The following is a 23,203-nucleotide window of genomic DNA, read 5'->3' as shown; positions in this document are numbered from 1 at the left end:
ATTCAAACAGCCTTTTATTTGTTTCATATACATATATATTTCAATTTTCATTCTTATCATCTAAAATTAGGCGTCTTGCGACAATGCACCGACGGTTTACTCATTCTCGCACCCTGACAGATTGTATTTTTTGATCGTATACAAATAATCAAGCGGTCTAGTGGCAGACTAAGATTCCATAATATTTGAAAAATGACATTTCACCAGAATTCAGAAAAATCTTTCATTTTTAGAAAATTCAGAAAATCTTCTCAACCTTTTTTGTAGATCTTCAATTAGTCTTGAAATTCTCAATCAACCACTTCACCACAAAATGCAACCCAGATAACCAATTACTAATTAATTAATACTCTAGATAAAAAAAAATCTATAGGAAACACTGAAAGCAGTGTAAAGAAAAATACTTAAAAACACAGAGAGACAGTACAAAAACCCTACAATCTATTGTACACTTGAAGCATTCATGAAAATCTATTTGTAGAGAAAAATTGGTAAATGAGCGTCAAAGGAATGCATAATCTCCTGCGGAATTAATAACTCCCGTTCACTGGCCATTAGTAGAACAGCTTCATTACTAATAAATTCAGCACTATTAAAAATAATCTCATGATTTTATTCGATAGGATAAATAATTATCTAAATTAAATACTCTGGTTCATGTATCTCGGTGAGTTGCTGCGAATGTTAGCACTTTAGTGAGTTGCTCCGTTGAAACGTTCGAGGATCTCGTTTGTAGTAGCTCCACAGTCTGACTGTTCCATCGCTGATATTTTTATCCCATGCAAAGGAAGATAAATGTGATGCATGAACAAACAGCACAAAAATCATAATAAAATAGTTAACAAAAAATATCTGAGGAATTCCAAGCGAAAGTTTTTTCACTGTCATCTGTTGACACTTTTCTATACGAACTATTGTTATTGATGTGGATTAAACATAAAATTTATTATTGTTGTGAGAATTCCAAAAGCGATTTTACGGCCAATTGAATAAAAAATTTCTTCATAATGTGCTATAAATTTAAAAATTCGTAAATGTTGAGTTTCTTCGAATAGAACATTAAATGTTAATTAATAATGCTCAGCATAATTCAGGCAACTTTTATTAGTTCTAATTAAAGGTCACTCGGCATCCAGAGTCAGTGATTGCTGAAAATATCGTTTAGTGAAATCCAAATCCCTAAGGAATAATTAAATTTAAAAGGATCTGAACGCTTAAATAACTCCTGAAGGTGTACGGAGTCGAAGGTCAACCTTGGTTGAGATTAAAATGAGCTGCAGAGCTAATTTCTTATTCATTTTTTAGACACAAATATTTTTGCTAGCAGCTACGAGACTAGAGCTAACTTGGATTGCCTCAATGATAAAATAAAAATAACGGTGAAGTCTAGAAATTCACGAAGTATATGTAATTAATTATCAATGATGAGTTGCAGAAATAATAGCACAAGCAGGATGAGTAAAATGAGTTAGATAGACATTGTCGACATTGACATTGCTAGGAAAGGATCGGGAATGCACCAGAGCTTCACTTCACCCGAGCTGTAATAATCAACATCCCAGATATCATTTATTTGTTAATTAACAACTCAAAATGACATTGAAATTTGTAAATTCAGTAGCAAAGTACGAACGCTTCGAAAAGACATGAAGTTTTCAAATTTCAAAGAAATCAATTTTCGAAAAAAATTCAAGATGGCCAGATTTGCAAAATACACTTATTTCGCCATTGAAATGATTCCTTCATTTTCATTTTCATAAGTAATTATTTAAGAAACAAATGAGATTTTGACAGGAATTGTGACTCCATCAACAAATTTATAAAACATTTAATAGTTGCAGTAGTTTCAAGCTTCGATTTACCCTCTTGTTCTCACGACTTCCCTACTGAATTAATCTAGCAATAATCTAGTAATAACCATAAAGTATTTTTTCCTGTGATTTCCAATCATTCAATTGATCGAAAATTTCTATTAAAGATACCACGATGTTATTTTTATGTTTACTCACTTGCTGGCGGTGAAAATGTGCTGTTGATTTGTGACGACAGCATTGATTGCTGATCCATGCGCTCGAACCTCCCCGAGTGGTGAGCATTCGCCCTCGGAGTCCGTGGGCACCCCCCAGGCCCGAAGGTAGCCTCCTCGACAGCCCGAGACCATTACAGAGCCATTGTTTATCGTGCAAAGACCCTGGATCCAGTCCTTATGAGCGTTATTCAGCGACTGGAGCAGCTCCATCCGGCTGAGATCCCAACGTTTGATGCACATGTCCCTGGAACCTAGAGAGTAATTGGAAATAATTTTTTCAATTCATCTTTCTGGGTATTCCTAACAGAAAGTTTTATCTCACTCGATTACTTGGAAAAATCCTCACCTGAAAATAGGGTAGACCCACTAGTGGCAAGACACTGCACCCCATCGTAATGAGGTGGAGCAAGACTGACGGCTTGTCCAGAAGTATTCGTATCAACCAGAGAAATAAGATGATCCTTGCTCCCTGTGATGACTCGTCCATCATCAGCGACAGCCAGGCACATAACAGCTGCTGTGTGCGGTGTACTCAGACGTCCAGTGTACGTTAATTTCCTGAGATCCCAGACCCTCACTTTATCACTAGTCGCTATATACAACTCCTGCTCATCCAAACTTAGTGCCAAATCGTTTATTGTCGTTTCACCAGGAGGCACTTGTAGGGTTCTCGCTGTTGTTGTCAGGGATAATGCCCCACTCTGGGTCTGTCCCGAGGAGAAGAGTGTTTTGACACACGAATTGCTCGTACGAAGGTCCCAGACTTTTACGTAGGCCGATGATACGCTGAAGAGGAGACGATGGGACTCTGAATATTTAACTGCAACTACGTTATTGGGGTGTCCTGAGAGTGTCATGTTCTCCAGTCCTGTTCCCAGGTCCCATATCTTTACTGTTCGGTCTGAGGAAAATATTGAAGATTATTTTCAAGAAAGAATTGGAATTTTCCATATTTTTTTTTGCTACATAAAATTGTGACATATGAAAATTGGATGAAAATGGGAAATGTGTTGTTCAATTTTCGAATAAGACGGGGGGAAGAACAGGAGGAGGAAATGTTGAAAAAGAAAATAAGTGTCACTCTAAGAGCAACTATTCATTGATGTATCGAATGACAGAAAAATTATGAAACAATAATAGGAGTTACGCAATAAAATTGGCGGATTAGGTAATGCCCATGAATTTTTTTACCTTTCGAGCCGCTGAATAGTAAGTCTTCCGTTGCATCGATAGCCAGCACTGCCTTGCTGTGGCCTTCAGCAACGTGAGTACATTGCAGAGGCGCTCTAGGCTGCACCTAACGCATTTTCAAAATTAAAAATGACAGGTGACACAATTCGACATCCTTAATTCGATGGGAAAGTCATTGCAATAATTTGTCTAATTGTTTTCGGTATCTTTTTTCTTTTCACCAAAAAAAACCTTCTGATATTTTTCCCCAGAACTCATTAGTCCGGCAATAATACCACAAAATCAAATAAAATGAAATAAAAGTTTCTACAATACAACAATTCCCTGGAATTCTCAAATTCTCCAGGAATTCTTAATAAGAACGCTTGAAGAATTACGTACCTTTCCTGGATATTGTGAAATGACCCCCTTTGTCGGCTGTGGATCAGTTGTCAGTGGTTGTCTAGTGGCAGTTAGTCTCGAGAAAACATTCTCCTCGCGACTATTGAATCGCCGATAAATGGTCGGCGATCCTGGTGGCGATGACACGTCCATTTGGGCAACGTGCTCCCTAGTTTATTCATTCGATTTTTCTCATGTTAACATTGTTAGTCAGTCAATTTAAACTCAGAATCAGAAACAAAATGTAAACCAATGGTTTCATGTTATTTTCACATCGTGCAGTAAAATTCGTGTTAAGTCCATGCAAATTACGCCTAAAAAATTAGTAATTAATGAATAAATTACTTAGTTCATCGACTTAATGTTCGTTTAATCCTTAATTAATTCAATCGATCAAATCTATCAATTATTCTCCAGTGAATAAGAACATAAATACATTTTATTACTTCTTTCATTTATAAATATACAAAAAAAATTAATGTACAGTCAATTAATAATTTCGCTGAGAAATTCACATTATTATTTTCTTTACACTGACGACAATAAATTGATTAATTGTGAAATAAATGTGTATTTACAATTACAAGTGTTTTAGTGCCATTAGCGAGGCTCCTCTGATTCTACTCCTCCCTCGTGAGCCCTCTAAGCTAACGAATCATTAATTACCTCCTGGTGAGTCACATGGGACTCAGTACTATTGTCCCGATTAAAATCTATCCCAAATGAACAAAATATAATTAACAAAAAAGAAAATAAGAAAATATACTTTGGCTAGATTTGTGCGAAATCTCAAAACCATTGATTTGTGCATTGAGGGAAATATTGGTTGTGGCAATCATGCTTATAGTGGAGAGGAGATGTCCAGATTGTGGAGAGATTTCATTTTGAGGAAATTTTGAAATGATTCTTTCACGTACAAAAATGGATTTTCAAAAAAGTTTCAAATGGCAAATTATTGTCTTCCTGTATTTCAAGATTATTTTCTCTAGAGTATGGTTATACTCCTTCGAAGCAATTTCTGTTCAATCGAAAGTCTAGAATTATCGATAATAATTAATATAAACGTTGCAGGTAATGCTTAGTCTAATGGCAGATCAGTCATCGTAAGGTGAAAAGGCAAATTATAATCACGAAAAAAGGGATAAAAAATCCACCTTCAGTATAAAAATTATTTAACGTTCAACACTTTTATCCCCAACTATTCTCTAATGTTTATCAAATTTGAACGTAATGTACGTAAAAAATTATGAATGTCATTTTTTTGCAGTTCAAATTTATTTACCATGTAATATGTTCATACTATTTTCAAGCACATGCCCCACGGAAATTTTTACAATTGCTCTAAAAATCTCACAACCCTCACTGCCTAGAAAATGAAAAATTGATTCAACTCCTCCCACCGGAATTTCCAAAAAATTATCTCATCTCCACTAAAAAAGAAATGCGTGAAATAGTGAATCAATGCACAGATAAATGAATATAACGAAAAGGAAAACGAGCCGGAGTAATCGCACTCACATAGAGCCCCCACCAGGATGCAGTGGCCTCCGAAGAGGTCGTGGTGATGTGCTGTCACGTCTACTGAGTATCGGTGATCCACCACCAGCCATGCCACTGCCATGCTGGCCGCGTGTCAATACTAAACCTCTGTGATAGCCCCAGGACAAAACGTGCCAAATGAGTACCACAAGTTCGTCATAATAAATCAACGAAATAATTTTGCATACTTAAGACTGCCAGGTGCACTGGGCACTCGAGTCAGTGGATGATTGTGATTTTGATTGTGATCATCGGCCTTCAGTGAATCAGCACCTGATCCTATGCCGTAGAGGAGCTCCTGGGGTTGAGTTGTGCGTCGGCGAACTTTATTGCTCTTTTGCTTGGTATCGTTCATTGATATTTGGCTATAGCTTTCGCTGCTGTAAATAAATTTTCATTGAAAAATCTACGTCGCATTCTTTTATTGAAGAAATCATGAATTCTTCTTCGATGAAGACTTTTTTCATTAGTTATTGTTTAAAGTTGGAATTTTGTTACGGCTGATTAAGTGAAGAAAAAATTTGCTAAAATATTGTTGGATGAATCATTGCTGGGATTAGCTTTTGAGATAGTCATTAAAATCATAGCACTGCTTTACAAACTTAAGGTATCAAAAAAGCCACTTACTTATCAGGTGAAGAACTCCTCGAGCTGGGCGGGCTATAAACCAAACTATTATCATGACTACTGGTCATCGTAAGGAGATCCCTGTCCCTCAGCACATGCTCCAAAAGTTGATGCTGAACATCGCTCTCCTGTGCCACCTGATTAAGCCGACTCTCCATGTCCCTCACCTCAAGCTGCTTCTGTGCCGCACTGCAACTCTGTTCCACCGTGAAATTGAGCATCCTCTGCAGAAGATATTGCGCCTCGTCGACACTCTTCACAGCTGCAATCAATGCTTCGACCCCTGGCTCCGCCTCTGTCTCCCCATCTCCCATCTCCACCATATCCCTCTGACACTCCGCAATGCTGTCTTGCAGATAACTAATCTTGCTCTTGACATTGTCGATATCCTCGTCAACATCTGCAGTATCACCCCGAGTGGTTGCGGCTACTATGCGATGCTTCTGGAGCCTTTCCAAATCCCTCCCCAATTCCTCTCTCTCCATCAACAACCTAATTTTCGACAAATGGTACGTGAATTTTATTGGAAGACAAATCGTTGGAAAATGCCCAGATAGGTATTTTGTTAGCTGCTGAAGATTTGAAAATATTCGTCGAAAACTTATCTTAATAAAGCCCTTAACTATTACCAATGTTTCTCCAATATGAAAGAATTCAATGAAATTATAGGAAAAGCCACGATAATCTCTCTCATAATTTCCATTTAGTTGTCTCGAAAGAGTTCCTACCAAGGACTCTTTCACTTCTCTTAGACGGATTCACGACTAAGAAAGTACAATGAAAGATACAAACCTTTCCATCTCCCTTTCAGTCTCAGCAGCGGCCTGCTTCGCCAACGCTTGTTTGGTAATAGTTCTTTCAAAAGTCTGCCACATTTGCTTCAGCGTTTTCTGGTTAACCTTCTTCACCACAGTTCTACCTGCCACCTTCTGGCTGAGCCCCCTATCCCTCTTTCGCAACGCTGTCACTTCCTCCTGCTTCCTCCTCAGCACCACCTCCTTCATTCTCTTATCCGCTTCCAGAGTCCTTATCATATTCGCATTCTTCCTGCTCTCCTTCCTCAACTGCGCTATCTCCCGATTTCTCCTCAACTCGTTTTCCTTATGTCTCTGTGCCTCTTCCCTCATCTTATTCAACAACTTAACCTTTGCCCTCTTCATCTCGGCGAGCTCGTTCCTCAGCCCCCTCAGCCTATTCTCATTTTGCGACTGACTCTTCAGTAATCTCGCATGTTCTTTCTTCGCCGTCTGCAGCAAGCGAACTTCCTTCTGCATGGATGTTAGTTTCTTCTCGTACTCATCTCTCAATTTCTTCACCTTTTCCGTCGGTGGTGACGCCTGTTGCTGAAGAGAAGACAGCACCTTGTCCCTCTCCTCCTGAGTGTCCTTGATTCTGGCTTGCAACTGCACCAACTTGTCCTCGTAATGCTGCTTCATCGTCTGCAGTCTCCTCTGGGACAACTCCAACTCTTGAATCAACCGTTGCTTCACATCAATATCAGATGTCAATGCTTCCAACTCCCTTCCCATAGCAGCTTCCTCCTCATCCTCCTCCTTCCTATCAGAATCGTCATCGGATTCGTCGTCGCTCATTGACTCCTGCCCGTTCTCCGCCCCGTCAGCCTCATTATCTTCATCATTGTTCTGCTGTCCCTTCAAGGCCGCGAGAGTGTCCATTTCCTTCTGCAGCTCTCGTTTAGCATCGGCAAGGACTGATGATGAATCACCAAAAGCATAGGACGGTTCTGAGTAAGGATTGGCTGCTTGTACCTGCAATTGTCGCTTTTTCAACTGTTGATACATTGCTTCGGCCTCCATCAGCCTCGCTCGTAGCTCCTCGATCTCCTGGACGTAGCCCAGTATCAAACCCGACACATCTTCTCCAGAGGCGCTATTCACCCACTGACCAGAAGCTTTCTCAGCGATCAACAACGAGTTCTTTGCTGTCAGTGCCTCCACGGTTTCGGATAAGGCTTTCACCCTCGTTCGAAGGCTTTGCAGCTCGCTGTTGAGCATCTGATTCTCGTGCCAGGCATCATTCACTCCGTCTTCTCCGACAACTCGTTTACCTTGTCGGTACTCCAGAAGCTCCAGCTGAAGCTGCTGGATTTCACGTCGAAGAGATGCGATTGTTCTTGACGATTTGTCTTGATTGATCATGACCTTGTTCTTGATGTTTCGAGCCCGATTCGCATACTTCAAAGTACTCAATGTCTCCATGAAATCACGATCACTAGGGGAGACACAAGCGATCATGACCGTCTGGCTATTGCCACCCAGGGAGTCCTGAAGGAGACGCGTCAGCTTGGAATCTCGGTAAGGCACGTGTAAAGCTTTCTTTGTTTTGTCCCCAAGGGCGGAGATAACGTTCCCCAGGGCCAGGAGGCCGCAGTTTATGGAAATGCCTTCCTTCGCTCGATCACCGGTGGCACCCGTTCGTTTCAACCGCTCGGATCCCGCTAAATCGACGAAGTGAAATTTAGCGGTCAAGGTTTCGAACTCGTTTGTGGGGTCTGAGGATGTCGTGTCGACGTCCGCGTCAGGGTCTTCGATCTTAATGCACCGTTGTTGTTTTATATAGAGGGTGAAGATCGCATGCGATCGAGAGGATTGAGTATTCATTTGAGTGGAACCCGTGGTTCGCGAGAGGGCACCCAGGCGGAGATACTCGAGAGCTTGTTCGGGACTGGTGACAACCCGGGGCTCAACCCCAGCGAGGTGAATGTTGCCAGAGGGATCTTCGTGGATACGTGCACCACCTCGAGGACCGCCGGGCTCCAACAGGTCCTTCAGGTCTTCGTTGTACAGCTCCAGAAATTGGGCGGTCACCTGGGGGATGAGGGTTGTGTTTAATCGTTGAGGGCGATGAATGGGGAAATGCAATTTTTCACGTAAATTTGAATAAATTCAATTTCATTGTTCCTTTATGAGGATGTGCAGAATTTCTCAATGAGAAAATATTTTAGATTATTTTATTGCATTATTCTTTTTTAACTGAAAACTCTTATCTGCCCCTCGACTAATATTCCCAGGAGAAATGAAGACCGCAAATTCCCGGTTAACCGTATCTAATTACCTCTATCACCGTAACCCAACCCACAACATCATTGAAACCCACTACATGACACTTTCATTGTCTCCACCGCAATTAAAATCAGCGAAGTGGTAAATCATTGATAATTTTTCTGGATCTCCTTGAACCTATGATTATTCCGATATTAAGTGGCGGAACTATAAAATTCTGCGAGTTGTTTTGCTGAATATTTTTTCAGCTATAAGAAACGTTTCTCGAGAGCTTCATTTAAAGCTGGTCGTTTTCTAACAAATCACGTATTTTCAACTGAATCCGATAATTCTTTCTCAATACTGATAGTCAAGATCCTCTTGACGTTAAAATTAGTTTCCGCTTGATATTGCATTCAAAATAATTTTTTTCAGTAACAAATGATGTAATCAATCTCTTGATCAACTCGGTGTACATAGCATTGGCAAAACTATTTTACATGGACATTGGATTCATTAAAACATTTATTATAACACCCACTATAAAAAAACAGATCCCACCCACTCTCACATCCATTCGGCAGCAAAAAAACATTTAAATTTCTAAACGTGTCCTCACGACAGCCTTCTAAACCGATTTAAAAGACCAGACGAAATTTTGCCATCGTGATTGAAGCGGAGTACTTCCCCAAGTGAACGTAGGGCCGGAGGAAATTAAAATATTTCCTCAGGGAATGATATGAAGGGATATGGAGTTGGGCGAGTTGTTGACACCCCCTGGTGCCAATGGACGTAAGAGGGCCCACGGAAACTTTGACACAGAGAGGTCAGCGGATAAAGGCGATTCGGGCCTTGACCTATGGAGAATCTACACCTCATCATTGACCTCGATAACATTAAAACGCAAGAGTATATCGTGCCATCCATAAAACCCGATGTCTGTGTATATATTTCAGGAGAAAATAGTGTTATAATATTTCAGAGAAGCCAAATCAGAAGTGCATAACTACTTCAATACCCCATGATGAGTTTATTCCACAAATTTTGAATAAAATTCATATATTCACATGCTTTGCATGAGCTATGACTCCCTAATGAATTTTTTTATTCTCGTAGACAACCTGAACAGCTGTTCAATGTTTTTACCGACTCAATTTAGCCACCTCCTATCGACTCATTTCACTGACCTTGAATTCAGGTGGCATAAGAGCTCGCTCCCTAGCACTGGCCTGTTTATCAGCGATACCATCGAACAAGTGTCTGATAGCTCTTGGAATAATGCCAACAATCGTCTCATCCACTTCAACGTCAAATCCAGTGCCCATAGTATAGGTCTTTCCGGAGCCAGTTTGTCCATATGCTAGAACTGTTGCATTGTATCCGTCCAATGCACCATCAACCAGTCTGGCAACACATGCATCGTAGATCGGATTCTGTCCGGTGTTTGTATCGAAGACGTAGTCATAGGTGAAGGCCTTGTCAGGTCCCAGAAATACCTGGGGTTCACCCGGGGGCACTTGAGTGCAGATTCGACACATGTCGATCACCTCGCGAGCCACTTGAGGCCGTATCCTGTAATTAAAGCAACCATGACGTCAAGCAGTTCGTGGAAATTGCGGTACATGGTTTATTCATGATAAAGACTTTTTGAGATTTATGGACACTGGGTAATTTATTGGGGCGCTAAGGGGACGGACAAGTTCGGTTCAATCGATAATCATAAGGAGGGGTGAGGAATTTGTTGATTTTATTTTCAGATTTTAAAGTACTTTAGCGTCTTTTTTCTCCCCTTAATACCAAAAATACAGTTGCATTGAGTTAAATTGAAATGCTTGGAATTGTTGAAATTATAATAATTTTTTTCATTTGAAAAAATAGTTAATACAGTTTGGTTTAGTAGGAAGATTGGGGTAATAATCTCAAACTATTTGTACCCCCGAATCCCCACGCCCAGACATTGTTTTAGTCACGCGATATAACGATATTACGACAGCATTCATCACTTCATGAACAAATTGATTCTCATAAATGTGGTATGTCATCAACTCCGCTTTCCCTCACCAAAAGCATTTACAAAAATCAGCTGTTATCTTCGGGGTCAGATAAACAATCGCGAGAGACTTTTCTGTTGATAAAAAAAGACAGGAGACTCCTCTCCGAAGCGAAAGAAACTCGTCACAATCGTCGAGCATTGAGTAATTTTTTTATTGTTGAATATGTGGGCGATTTATTTGAAAATGCCTGAATTGTTTATCCTTAACTGTATTAGAAATTCCTAGTTATGCCGACGTCTGGGTTTTGTATTCCAGTTCAATAACTTGAAGAGTGCCAGCCCTAATGTGAATTTCGAGGGTAGAAAACTTGATGTGAAAATGATTGCCCCTCTGTTCGTTGCATGGTTACAGAGTGAATTAGTCCCCATACAATTGGAAATTAAATATTGATTTCCATTGATAAAATTTCTATGCCACCGCTTCTGTTGAATGGCGTGCGGGTTCCAGTCCATTTATCATAATTCACATCATGCTATTGATAATTCTCAAATTTCTGAACCTCCTCCATCACCTCTCCAGCGAGTAAAGGTAGGGTGAAAAATAGGGACAAGAGAGTTTCGAGTGACTCGACGTGGAGAAGAGTCATCTTCCTCGAGATGAAAGTACAAAAGACTAAAAATGAATGAGGGAGAAGTGGGTGGCTCTTCATTCATCGCAACACAGGTATAACGATCACGTCTGACGTTGATGGTTATAATCTACGTCTCAACTTTAATTTTATCATAAAAAAAGTTGTAAAAAATTATGAGGCATTTCTCAATAAGACTGGATGCAGTTCCAATCAGCTGATGATCCGAGACATATCGTCGCTCTTCTCACGAGTGTTGTTAATGGATTTTCACCTAGAGACACTCGTCATTAAATGATTTTTCATACGATTTTCACGTAAAAATGATATTATCATTTATGGGAACATAACGTCTTTCAATTTGTAAAAGAACAAATTATCTGATGTCAATTTTGGTTAAAAATTTTCATCTCGTCTTCTAGAACTCGTTTTTTTCTGAGAAAGATCAAATTAAATTAATAGAATGATCTTCATAACAAGAATGATCAGCGGAACGCGAAGAATCTTCCGGCATAAATAATTCATTTAATAACAGTTCATGAATTATGAAACTCAATTACTGTCATAAATACCTCTCAATTCATTATTTTTATGCAAACCGAAGAATTTTCGTCACGCATCAGTCGCATTTACCGGTCTACCCACGATATCGTGTTCGGTGAAAGTCACAGATTTGTAGTTTATATACCATTTACGAATATCTAGGAGGTGACACGAGATTTCCCCCACATGAAAGCTATCATTCTCAGAGAAAACGAAAACATTTGTTTCGGTGTATTTGTTTCTAATGAACAGTAGGCGAAAAAAAATGGAGAGAATGGAATTCACTGGAGAAACAAATCGTGAATCAATTATGGAAGCATTGAGGTGTAAGAAATCTGTTCTGGCCTTGTAGCTTCGCCTACAAGGCTAATCCTAACCACCCACGTTCCCATTAAAAACTCGTGGCCTCAGTGTGAGATTTTTCATCAACAAGAAACTAAATAAATATCCAAAACAAATACACAGGAATGGTGGTAACACGTTCTTCATTTACAATAGCTCAAGAATTGTTAGAGATAACAGGGAAAATTTCCAACTAATTTCTTAATCATTTTTCAAGCAACTAAAAAAAGTTTACTCCAAAATTATAAGACGAGAGTAATTAGTAAGTTGATAATCAAGAAGTGTTGGCCTTGGTTTGCGATAACTCTGGAGTTATTTCAAGAAATTTATTTTATTTGTGAAGCAATCGTTGATGTAGCAAGAGAAGTTTTGTTTTGAAGAAACTGAATAAATAGTCCAATCAAATAGAAAAGGATTCAAAAAATGTCTTTCCACGCAGAATAAATCTAAACAAATTGTTGGTATATACACAATTGTAAACGGCTTCCTACTATCACCCTGCTAGAAATGGATGAAAACTGTTCCACGAATAGCTTCTATGTACTGTATCTATTCTAGGGAGTGTGAAACTCTGGGTAATTTAATCCAAAGATTCACACAAAATGATCGAAACAAAAACAAAAATCTAAATTTCTCAATATGACAATCTCCCATCCATCATCAGCACCGTAAAAAATTCTGCGTCACTCGCAAGCACAGGCATCAACCCCAAAACATTTCCACCCTTCGGCAATCACATGACTCCCAGAACAATAGAATAATTCCCAAAAAATTTAAAAAATGCTTCAACACAAAAAGTACTCACCGAACGGCAACACGAACACTCGAGTCATCCATATCCTGTTTCCCAAATGATTCTCCAGAACTTGATGGGGCTGAGCAGCTATTGCTCCACAGAGGATCACCTCACGAATTTCTAAAAAACCGAATTCCCGATGAGAGAAGCGCTTGTCTATTTTCTCTCCCCTGGACACTTAATTATCCGCATTGTTGGTAATTATTAATTAAGCCGTAATTCACTGTTTCATTTATTTGTTGCTTGAGCTATTCCTAGGATCAGGGAATTTTCAGTAGGCACGATCATCCTACTCGACAGTCCAAGGACCGGAGCTGGACTAGACTGGATGGCCGACGGCTGCCGTATATGGCGGACATATTGCTTTCTGTTGTCAGATTTTATTATTGTGGAGGAGGAATTGTGTGAAGCGAGTGGGGGACACCAGTCATTGATTCATTTTCAACGAGACTTACTGCACAACTTCCATGGGATTAGTTGAAGAAATATTGTCGGAGCTGTTGTTGAAGGAAATATCGGCGCAGCGCACGGCATCCCGAGGTACTTGTACGCCGTTTTGGGAAAGACGATAGACTAATTTAGAGGCGTACGTTAATTTTAGTACTAACCCCGGCGGCGAGAGGCGCCACGATCGATTGTGACGAGCTGTCCAATTATCGTGGGAATTTTCGAACGCTTTTTGCGCCAGATACCATGGGGGTTGCCCCCACACATACAGGATTTGTTGATGATCCCCAAACCCCTCGCCCAAGGATTGCGTTCATCTCCAAGTTTGAGGAGAAAAGGAAGGTATCTATCAATGTCTTAGGGAGTCTCGGGTACGTCGTGATTACGGAAAATTTATAATCAAAATGTTTCTCCCCGGCCATGGGAAATCCCCGTTCTATTTGTCTCTAGGATCTTTCCAAACCAAATACAACAAAACGTTTAACTCTACAAAATTGTCTCTTCATAAAGTGTATCTTTCACGTCACATTCCCACACAAATCTCTCAAATATTGCAATTGTTTACAACTTCATCCCTTGCAGTCCCGACAATAAAACAATTTTGACAATTACTCTCGCACTTCACAGCGTAATCCCTTGCAGCTGTGTCAGAATGCCTCTCGCCTCCCGTCAGCCACTCAGCGGTCAAAATTCTTCTCAAAAAGGTTATCCGAATGGAAAGGTGTCTCCTTCGACCCTCAGAGGTACCTCCCCTGAAGTTAAATTTTCGCCAATTAAAAATCAGCATTTCCTACTTCCTTTAAGATCCTCACTAAAAGGGACACACCCTCAAGAGACGAGAGGGAGATGATGAAACAGTTTGGCGATCAGTCTTAACTATGTTTTCGAAACATGAATACTGATTTCTGTTCACGCATATCCGTTTTTTTCTATTCCGTATTTCGCGATTTGTGTACCTTGTCTTTATATCATTATTTTCATTGTTTGTTACCTTACACCAAAAAAACTTTAATTACCATAAGTGTGTGAAGTTAAGATAAACCAAATCTTTGTAAAAATCTATTGAATCTCCATCGTAAAATACAAAACTGTGAATACTAAAACTCTGTGTTGTCTTATTTCTCCTTGTAAGTGAATAAATAATCAAAAATAAAAAATCTTAATTTAGTCTTAATATTCTTTCCAGTGACGTTAATTTCAATAGCTCGAAAAGTGCACGTGCTTAAACAAAACAATAATTACTTGCACAGATTGCATCTGGTCCCCCCTCACCCTCCACCTTCGGACGCATGATAATAAATTGGAGTGGCGACTAATCACATTTTTTATTTAATTGTATTCTATGATTCGCATATGTGCAAACGAACACAGCTTCATATTCGTGATCTACAAACGATTTCCTATAAAATTAGCTACATTTCAATGCACAATGTTGCTTTTTTTAGTTAAAATAAATTAAATTGAAATTCAAAAATTAAAATTAAATACATGCTTATTAAAATGATGATTATTAACTACCCAGGGCGCTACAAATGAAGTCGATACATGTGCAATGATGTACTAAGGATGTACAATCATGTACATTATTTGATTTTCCATTTGCGATTCCTCGTCGGCCGAGTATCAATTCCCCCCGTCCTTCAATTTTCGTTCTCAAGTGCTGCCATCTAGCGAGCTCCACTAAAAATGTCTGCTATCATTCCTAGACGAGGCTCTAGGGTCCATGTCTCCACAATTACACAATTTATGACTTTGCCGTGGCCGAACGCACGATCTCCACGTAAAATACAACATAGATCGCGCCCAAATTGCAGCGAAAAAAATTATAGTAAAAACCACGAGGTGAAAAAACAACTGACAAAACAATTCTTAATATCCGGTGAATTCTGTGGCCTCATTTGCCCGGTTCGTTGATCACCATCATCAAATAATAATACGTGGAGTTAAACTGATTTACATAGGTTTTTGAAGCTCGCCGCCGAGGCGCCGTTTTGTGTATGCAATAGATACATATATATGTACACCCAATAAAACGATTGAAAAAAAATCCGTGAAGTGAAGTGCAGGGGGGAGCCGAAAGTAACGAGTCATCAGGCGGTACAAGATGGCAGAGGGACAGGATAGTCCAAAGAAAATAACGATTTTTATTAAAACACCGAAAGAGAAACAGACGATTGAGATTGAAGAAAATGCTTCGATCAAGGACGTAAGTACCAATGCTAATTGCTACTCAATGTTACGCGTAAAATGGAGGTTGTCGATGGTTTTTTGATTCGGGTGCTGTCACGTTGGTTAAGCACTGGAACAACATTGACATCAATGTCGTCATTTCGTGCAATTGTTGGGGGGTTTAATCAATTTATGACGATTAATTTGGGATCTTGGGATTGGGAATAGTTCAAGGAGGAGGTGTCGAAGAAGTTCAATGCCCAGCCAGAGCAGTTGTGCCTGATTTTTGCTGGAAAAATCATGAAGGATCATGAGACACTTGGAACACATAATGTTAAGGATGGCTTGACAGTGCATTTGGTGATCAAAGCTCTAAGATCACAGCAGCCGAACAACCAGGAGACATCGCAGCAACCACCATCGAGGCCTGCAGGTTAGATGAATTGAGATACTTTTTACTTGATTCAAGAGGGTTCGGTAATTGCTAATTAATAGGGATGTTACTTCGTTAATGTATTGGTCGCATTAGAAAGATTGATTGAAAACACGGGAATTTTTCATGAGATTACATTCCTGGATAGATAATCAAATTATATCAATAAAATTGTTAGTAAAATTAATTACTTGTCAGCTTCAAGTAGAAAATTATAAATTTTAAATGTGTAATTCATATGAAAATTTCAAGCGTCACTCGAGTCCTTCACTTTTCATCCGATCAACATATTTTTTTTCCAAAATATTATAAACCATGAAAAAATGATGAACAAACGACGCACTGGCCAATGGATGCGAAAGCAATAAACCGCCAGAAAAAAAATCCAATTTTTCTTGTATCTATTGACTGGGTCGTAAAAGAGATGCTTACCTTGCTTCCTTACAGCCTAACGTAGATACTGAGTAGGAAACGCAATGGAAATTAAAATTCGACTACAACGTTCTAAACGATAAAAACGAAAAGTGTCGTTCCCCATCGACATATGGGATCAAATTGATAATAATCATCATAATTTTCATTTCACATGTCCCATTGTACATCAAATCGCTGAATAAATTTAATCTAATATTTACAGCCGATATAGGTGCCTCTCCATTTGGTTTGGGTGGACTCGGTGGTCTAGCTGGACTAGAAAATCTCGGAGTGGGTTCAGCAAACTTTGTTGACCTCCAGCAACGCCTGCAACGTGAACTATTCTCAAATCCGGAAACAATGCGTCAAGTTTTTGATAATCCGCTGGTGCAAAGTCTCATGGATAATCCTGACAATGTCCGTATGCTCGTATCGGCAAATCCACAGATGCAAGAGCTCATGCAGCGTAATCCTGAAATCAATCACATGTTGAATAATCCAGAATTATTGAGGTAATAATTACTGTTCAATGAAACCTTTTTTGGTGTGACGAATGGATTAGTTTTCATTGACAATTTCATGGTGTCTAAATCAAACTCTCACCTTTCTTCGAATTAACGGAAATTTGACGCTTAAATTATCAAAATTACAATTAACACTCGAAGTGTCTTTAAACGAGTCATCAATATAAACACGAAATAGAAATAATTCTCATTATGAATTAAAATTATAGAAGTTTCTTGAATATTTGCATAGTTGTCAATAGGACGTAATTAATGAATATTCCGAAGTTAATGAATGCACTGCAGAGATTGTATGTTTCAGCTTCCCATTTTATTTGAAACTTGATTTTCATTTCCCTATCGGAACGAAAAAAAATTATTTTTTTACATGACTTTCCTCCTATGGCATTGAGTCTTTATGAGGTTCTAACTGCATTCAATTTGCTAATAATTAGTCTGTTATTAATGATTAATTATTGAATTGTGTAATTAATGAATACCCAATCATAGTAGCAGGTTCGTGGCCTCTGAATCATATGCGTAAATTCTTCTTTCCCGGGATCTCTCACCCACGTCAATCCTTTCTCTTCCAGACAAACAATGGAGCTAGTTCGCAATCCCGCAATGCTTCAAGAATTGATGCGTTCCCACGATCGAGCGCTCTCCAACCTAGAATCGATTCCCGGTGGTCACAGTGCCCTTCGCCGTATGTATCGAGATATTCAAGAGCCAATGCTCGCGGCGGTAACCAATGAGCGCAACCCCTTTGCTGCATTAATCGAGAACGCTTCAGAATCGGCGACAAATCCCCAACAGGGCCAGGAGAATCGAGATCCCCTTCCGAATCCCTGGAATCCAAATTCCGATTCTTCAGCTCCAGGAACTGCCCCGAGACCAGCTGCCCCAGGTGGTCTGGGAGGGCTCGGGAGCCTGGGGGGCTTAGGAGGATTGGCGGGGCCAGGTCGAGGTCTGCTCGACTCTCCAGGGATGCAGAGCCTTGCTGCCCAGATGATGGAGAATCCTCAACTGATGAGAAACATGCTGGTGGCCCCCTACACACGATCAATTCTGGAAGCAATGGCCGATGACCCAGCAATCGCTGAAAGTGTTTTAGCCTCAAATCCCTTTTTCAGATCCAATCCACAGATGCAGGAGCAGATGAGAACAATGCTTCCAGCATTTATTCGACAGATGCAGAATCCACAGATCCAAAGTGTTGTTACAAATCCAGACGCTCTAGCAGCGATAATGCAGATTCAACAGGGAATGGAGCAGTTACGCACCGTTGCCCCTGAATTCGTTGGCACTATGGGCCTAGGAAACCAAACAGTCCCCCCAATACCTACAGGGGGTGCACCAGCAATGCAACAGCAACAGCAACAGCAATCTCCATCGACAGGAACTGAAACAGGTGCAACAGGTGCAACAACAAATCCCGCGGATCCAGCTAGAGAATCAAATGATTTTTTCTCACAATTTATGGCTAGAATGGTATCATCAATGGCACTCAATCAGGGTGGTGAGGGTGACAGTGCTGTACCACCTGAGGAACGCTACAGAGCACAGTTGGAGCAACTAACAGCCATGGGTTTTCTCAATCGTGATGCTAATCTACAAGCACTTATTGCTACGTTTGGGGATATAAATGCTGCGGTTGAGAGACTACTCGCTAATGGACAGGTTTCTATGAGCTAACCATGTTTATTTCATACTGTAAGGTGGCCCGGGAAGGAGGGAGGGGGAAGGTTATTAATTGATCGACGGGGTGGATTGATATAGTTGATTATTGTTTTCTCGATTATCTCGATTGGATTGTATTGAAGCAACAATTACATTAAAATACCAACCTCACTACTACTGTGAAGAAATTATTGAGGAATTTACATCGATTTTATGTTTATTATATTGCGAAATGCAGTGAATAAATCCGTTGTTTATTTTCACAGCTTTTGTTAAGAAAGAAATAGAACTGCGATTTAATTTTTGTGTACGTGAAGTCCACTGGGATGATCATGAGATGTGGCTTACTTGACCTTCGAAGACATCTAGGAATTGACAATTAAATGTCCCTTTTTCATCGCGGAACCCTTTACCATTTTGGGTTGAGAGATAAATGTCGTTAAGTTTAAGTGATCCTGGAGGACAGTGAGATAGGTAAGACCCGGAGCTAAAATTTAAAAAACAATTTAGAATTGTAAGAAACAGTTATATGTCCGAGCCTTTTATTTTATCTCTCGCAAGGGGACTAAACTCCTGGAGTCCTTTGTAATTTCTTCAAGTAGGATGCATCTCATGATAGACCGGATTATTATCGTAGATGTATTAATTATGGCCGACACAAGATAATTTTTATTTGTTTTTAAATTGCGGGGTGATCAAGATCTTTTTCTGGACTTGGTAGAATGGACAGGAGTGTGTGAGACAATCGTGAGGGGGAAAATGATTTGGATTAATTGGATGTGCTAGGGTCAGGGAAAGGAAGGAGTGAAGTTGTGAAGACAAATTTTAAAACTGTTTTTTGGAAATTTTTCAAAATCGAACTGGTTTACAGAAAAATGTAAATGAAATTTCCTTGAGTAGTAAATTTCGCGGAAAAAATCATTTTGATATTTTTTTGTAGATTCTGACGAATTTATTCTACTATTACTCATGAAACTTATGCGCAAGCAATCAAGTTTGCGGATAGAATGAATATTATTTTTACGTTTTTTGGTACAGTGAATAGTTCTTCAGATTAACAATTTCGCGTTTTGAAAAACACGACTTCATTCCTGAATTTCAACGCCATTAATGTCTGTTTTTCATGTTTTCTCCCATTTTTTGGCCGGCAGCACTTTTAGCATAATTGTCCTCTCACAACGTTTGAAAATTATTCTGAATTCACTTCATTTTCATTTTCCCCATTGCAAAGGATGTTAAAGTGCTCACACGGCGCCATGGGCTAATTCTTGTGTGTTTTTATTTCTTTCCTGCTATTTTTCGTCCAACAGGATGTTATTTTCGTAATTATTGTGTTTAAATACAATGACAAAATGAAAATAAATATTCCTTTAATATTTGTAGAAACAAATTGATGACGAATAGTAATTATTCACTACAGAGGGAAAAATAACGAAAGTTCGTTGAAACTAGGCGAGACCATTGTTTCATAATTAATAAATTGAAACGTAAAACAACAAAAAATCATGCAAATTGATGAAAGCAAGAATTGTAAAATAACTCTGAGTGGAAAGATTTTGATCTTTAATATTTTTGGTGGACGTAATTTAGAAAAACAAAACGAAAAATAATAAAAACTACAAAAAGAACAAATTAATATTCCAATTGTATTTATGCGCCCATTTTTCGATAGTGTGTGGTAAGCAATTGTCAGATTGAGAAGAGTTTGAGAATGAACGATTGATAATGCACATATATATCAGTATGTATGTGTTGGATGTGTGTATATAACTATTTATATACACTAAAGAAAAAAAATAAAATGATGAGAAAAAAATGAGAAAAAAAAATTTGTTAAAATACTTAAATTCATTCCGTTTAATATAACATTGATATTTTGTTGGGATTCCGTGGGATCAATAGAATGTTGCTGAATTTATCATTCAATAATCAATTACATAAACAAAATAGAATTATTTTCAAGGGAAAAACTTGGTTGAGAGCTTTTTGGTGAAATTTGTGGTTTAAATTTCTAAAAAATATATGACTAGATATCTATATGTGAAACATGCCCATAAGTAATGGAAATGGAGATGCATTTGAATGGGTTCATTGGGATTTACGTGATGAGTGAAATTTGATATCTTTGGAAATTCTGAACTTATATCGGTAGTTAGGAGTTTTAGGAGAGAATGTTGAGAATCATTTTTTCTCAGATTGAGAAAATTAAAGTTCAAATAAATAATATGTGGGCATTTTAACATAAGAAGACTAATAATTAATACAGTCCAAACACTGGAAATAATTATTTAGCCAGCGCATAACTCTTAAGAACATTGAGGGTTGATGATGGAAGGGTTAAAACCAAATGATGAACTACAGTTATCTGCCCATTAAAAAAAACTTCTTAACTATAAAACGAAGTGAATACAAAAGATCATTTGATCCTTCATCCGTTTTCGGGAGTGGTTTGACCCACAAACAGAAACAAGAAAACTCCCGACTTAAAATAGTCGTTTATGCTGATGTTTGCTTTGATCTCCATTAGTTTTCTCTTAAGAATTGAAGACACCTTTTTTTTAAGAATGAAATTTCCAACGAAAATTTTCATCGGTCATTCTCTTCTACGGTTCTTTCCTACTGAGATAACTCCATGTTTAGAAACATGCGCAAAATTTACAGACAAATTCACCGAGTGACCAGTGAAGAACCTTTCAATTAAACCCACTCCACTGAATAAATTCAGTCAGTTGAATTTCTATAGTCAAGTACTATATGTAAATAAACCTTACATTATAGAAGAACATGATAAAAGTGGGTTTGAATTAATGTAATAAATATTTCCCTATTAGAAATTTGTTGATCCCGATTTAAAAATAAATATCACGTCATTGGGGATTTAGGGTGACGAGGGGAAAGAAATTTATGGGGCCTAGAGTACCGCGACCCCATGCTCTCAGCATCAACACATGCAGCTGTTTTTTCATTATCGCTTGGGAATTGGAGGCATTTCTGGATGTGACGTGATGACACAATTTTTTTTCAAAGACAAAATTCTTCTCATAACGACAATTGATAAAAATAGAAGAGGGAACATTTCTTTGTAGGTTTATTTTATCGAAGGGCATTCCTTCCAATTCGGATACAAGAAAATAATTTATTTGAATTATATTCAACTTCTTGCAGTTACATTCAGTTATTTATGTATTGTTTTTACCCATTTTTTAAATGCAGAAAATGCTTTTTTACGCGTCATGTATAGAGAAAAGAAATAGATTGATTTATCCACTAGGCTATAGGTGATTCCACGTCAACTCAGTCATTCTGATGAACAAAAATATCACCTGACTCACTAATTTGGCATTTTTCTGTTCACCATGGAAGTGAAATAGTGATCTCGAAATAGAATTTTTCCTGACTATTACGATACGGTTTTTAACCCGTGTGAAAACCCCCATCACAACCACCCGTGACCAGATTTATTGCCGTGATTTTAAAAATCACCAGTTTCTCTTCGAAACCCCAGCTAAAATAAAAGAGGGGAAGACTTCTACTTCCCTTATATGACTTCCGGAAGTTGGAAATCGATTGAAACCTCTACGAATGCGGCTAAACCCCCCGACGACTAAAGGAATTGTCACAACTATTGAGAAATACGGTAAAGCCCCACGACTATATGCTGCATCGTTAGGTATTCCCAGATAACAATCGCTTCACGTTCCAGATCATCGTCAAGTGAATCTCGTCATTCCCGCCACCTCGACTCCAAAACAAAACTCTTTATCAGTTTCCATGAAACGAGTGTTGTGCTGTCATTTGACAAGATCTTCTGGGACATCGATGGTACGGACATTGGAATTAATCAATTCCTTTTATCAAGTAAATCATAAATATTATTGAAGAGTACCGAACTGACGCGAACCGTTCGTAAAATTTCACTTTACTCACAACGTATTAAAAAGGATATTTTTGAAAATATTGAGTAGTTTCTAAAATATTTTTAACACATCAAAAATAATATGCTGAAAATGTTGAAATAATTTGCATCAAGAAAATAACCATAAGATTTGAACACACCGTCTAGGATAACCAATTGACCAGTGAAATTGATAGCAATTGATTGTTAGATTTGAACATATCGTCGTCCTCTTGAACAATCCCTTGCATCTCAAGAACCCCTCATATCTATTTTGGTCAGCATTTCGAGGACCAGTCGAACATTGCCTGGCAATTTGCTGGGCAAACAGAGCCTGCAGACCATCAGACTAAACACACACGTCCACTAATTGTAATGAAAAAAATTATTCTTCCTTCATTACTACGTTAACAAAGTGGTAAAACTCGAGGAGTTTCAACAATAAATTTACATCGAAAATGGCAAATATTATCGGAGCGAAATATTCTATCAGAATTCTTCACTACTTCCTGTGCATCTCCTTGTATTTTCTTTGAATACGATTTTTTTCCAAATTAATGAGTCTCTTAATTATCCAATGTAATTCCAAT

General features: G+C 38.7%; 2 protein-coding genes across 6 annotated transcripts; one reads left to right on the top strand and one right to left on the bottom strand.

The window, feature by feature from the left end:
* Positions 1-4: 4 nt before the first annotated feature.
* Positions 5-13,523, bottom strand: LOC135165305 (kinesin-like protein KIF21A). 5 transcript variants are annotated; one of them, XM_064126464.1, is made up of 12 exons: positions 13,082-13,523; positions 9,957-10,341; positions 6,560-8,595; positions 5,768-6,259; positions 5,329-5,520; positions 5,120-5,248; positions 3,602-3,770; positions 3,221-3,326; positions 2,376-2,930; positions 2,010-2,280; positions 650-763; positions 5-574 (listed from the first exon to the last, which is right to left on the bottom strand). In XM_064126464.1, the coding sequence occupies exons 1-11, from the start codon at positions 13,111-13,113 to the stop codon at positions 685-687; spliced, it is 4,446 nt and encodes a 1,481-aa protein (XP_063982534.1). In that variant the 5' UTR covers positions 13,114-13,523; the 3' UTR covers positions 5-574; positions 650-684. The 5 variants fall into 5 exon arrangements, 4 of the variants coding, with proteins under 4 accessions (XP_063982534.1, XP_063982536.1, XP_063982533.1 ...); XR_010299486.1 differs by having other exon boundaries at positions 540-574; positions 650-1,541; XM_064126466.1 differs by having other exon boundaries at positions 5-1,541.
* A 1,776-nt stretch (positions 13,524-15,299) lies between these two features.
* Positions 15,300-20,547, top strand: LOC135165320 (ubiquilin-1). Its single transcript, XM_064126493.1, has 4 exons — positions 15,300-15,725; positions 15,917-16,121; positions 16,759-17,047; positions 17,632-20,547. Exons 1-4 carry the CDS (start codon positions 15,624-15,626, stop codon positions 18,731-18,733), a joined length of 1,698 nt encoding a protein of 565 aa, XP_063982563.1. The 5' UTR covers positions 15,300-15,623; the 3' UTR covers positions 18,734-20,547.
* Positions 20,548-23,203: the final 2,656 nt, after the last annotated feature.

This window comes from Diachasmimorpha longicaudata, chromosome 8, assembly GCF_034640455.1.
Source record: "Diachasmimorpha longicaudata isolate KC_UGA_2023 chromosome 8, iyDiaLong2, whole genome shotgun sequence".
In the NCBI taxonomy this organism is placed as follows: Eukaryota; Metazoa; Arthropoda; class Insecta; order Hymenoptera; family Braconidae; genus Diachasmimorpha; species Diachasmimorpha longicaudata.
This window is presented reverse-complemented; position numbering and strand designations above follow the sequence as displayed.

Coding starts and splice junctions, on each gene's coding strand:
- LOC135165305 (XM_064126463.1), bottom strand. CDS start 13,113: ATGGATGACTCGAGTGTTCGTGTTGCCGTTCG. Junction 10,342..13,081: donor AGTGTTCGTGTTGCCGTTCG/GTGAGTACTTTT, acceptor CTTTAATTACAG/GATACGGCCTCAAGTGGCTC. Junction 6,260..6,559: donor ACTGAAAGGGAGATGGAAAG/GTTTGTATCTTT, acceptor GTCGAAAATTAG/GTTGTTGATGGAGAGAGAGG.
- LOC135165320 (XM_064126493.1), top strand. CDS start 15,624: ATGGCAGAGGGACAGGATAGTCCAAAGAAAATAACGATTTTTATTAAA. Junction 16,122..16,758: donor ACCACCATCGAGGCCTGCAG/GTTAGATGAATT, acceptor TAATATTTACAG/CCGATATAGGTGCCTCTCCA. Junction 17,048..17,631: donor AATAATCCAGAATTATTGAG/GTAATAATTACT, acceptor TTTCTCTTCCAG/ACAAACAATGGAGCTAGTTC.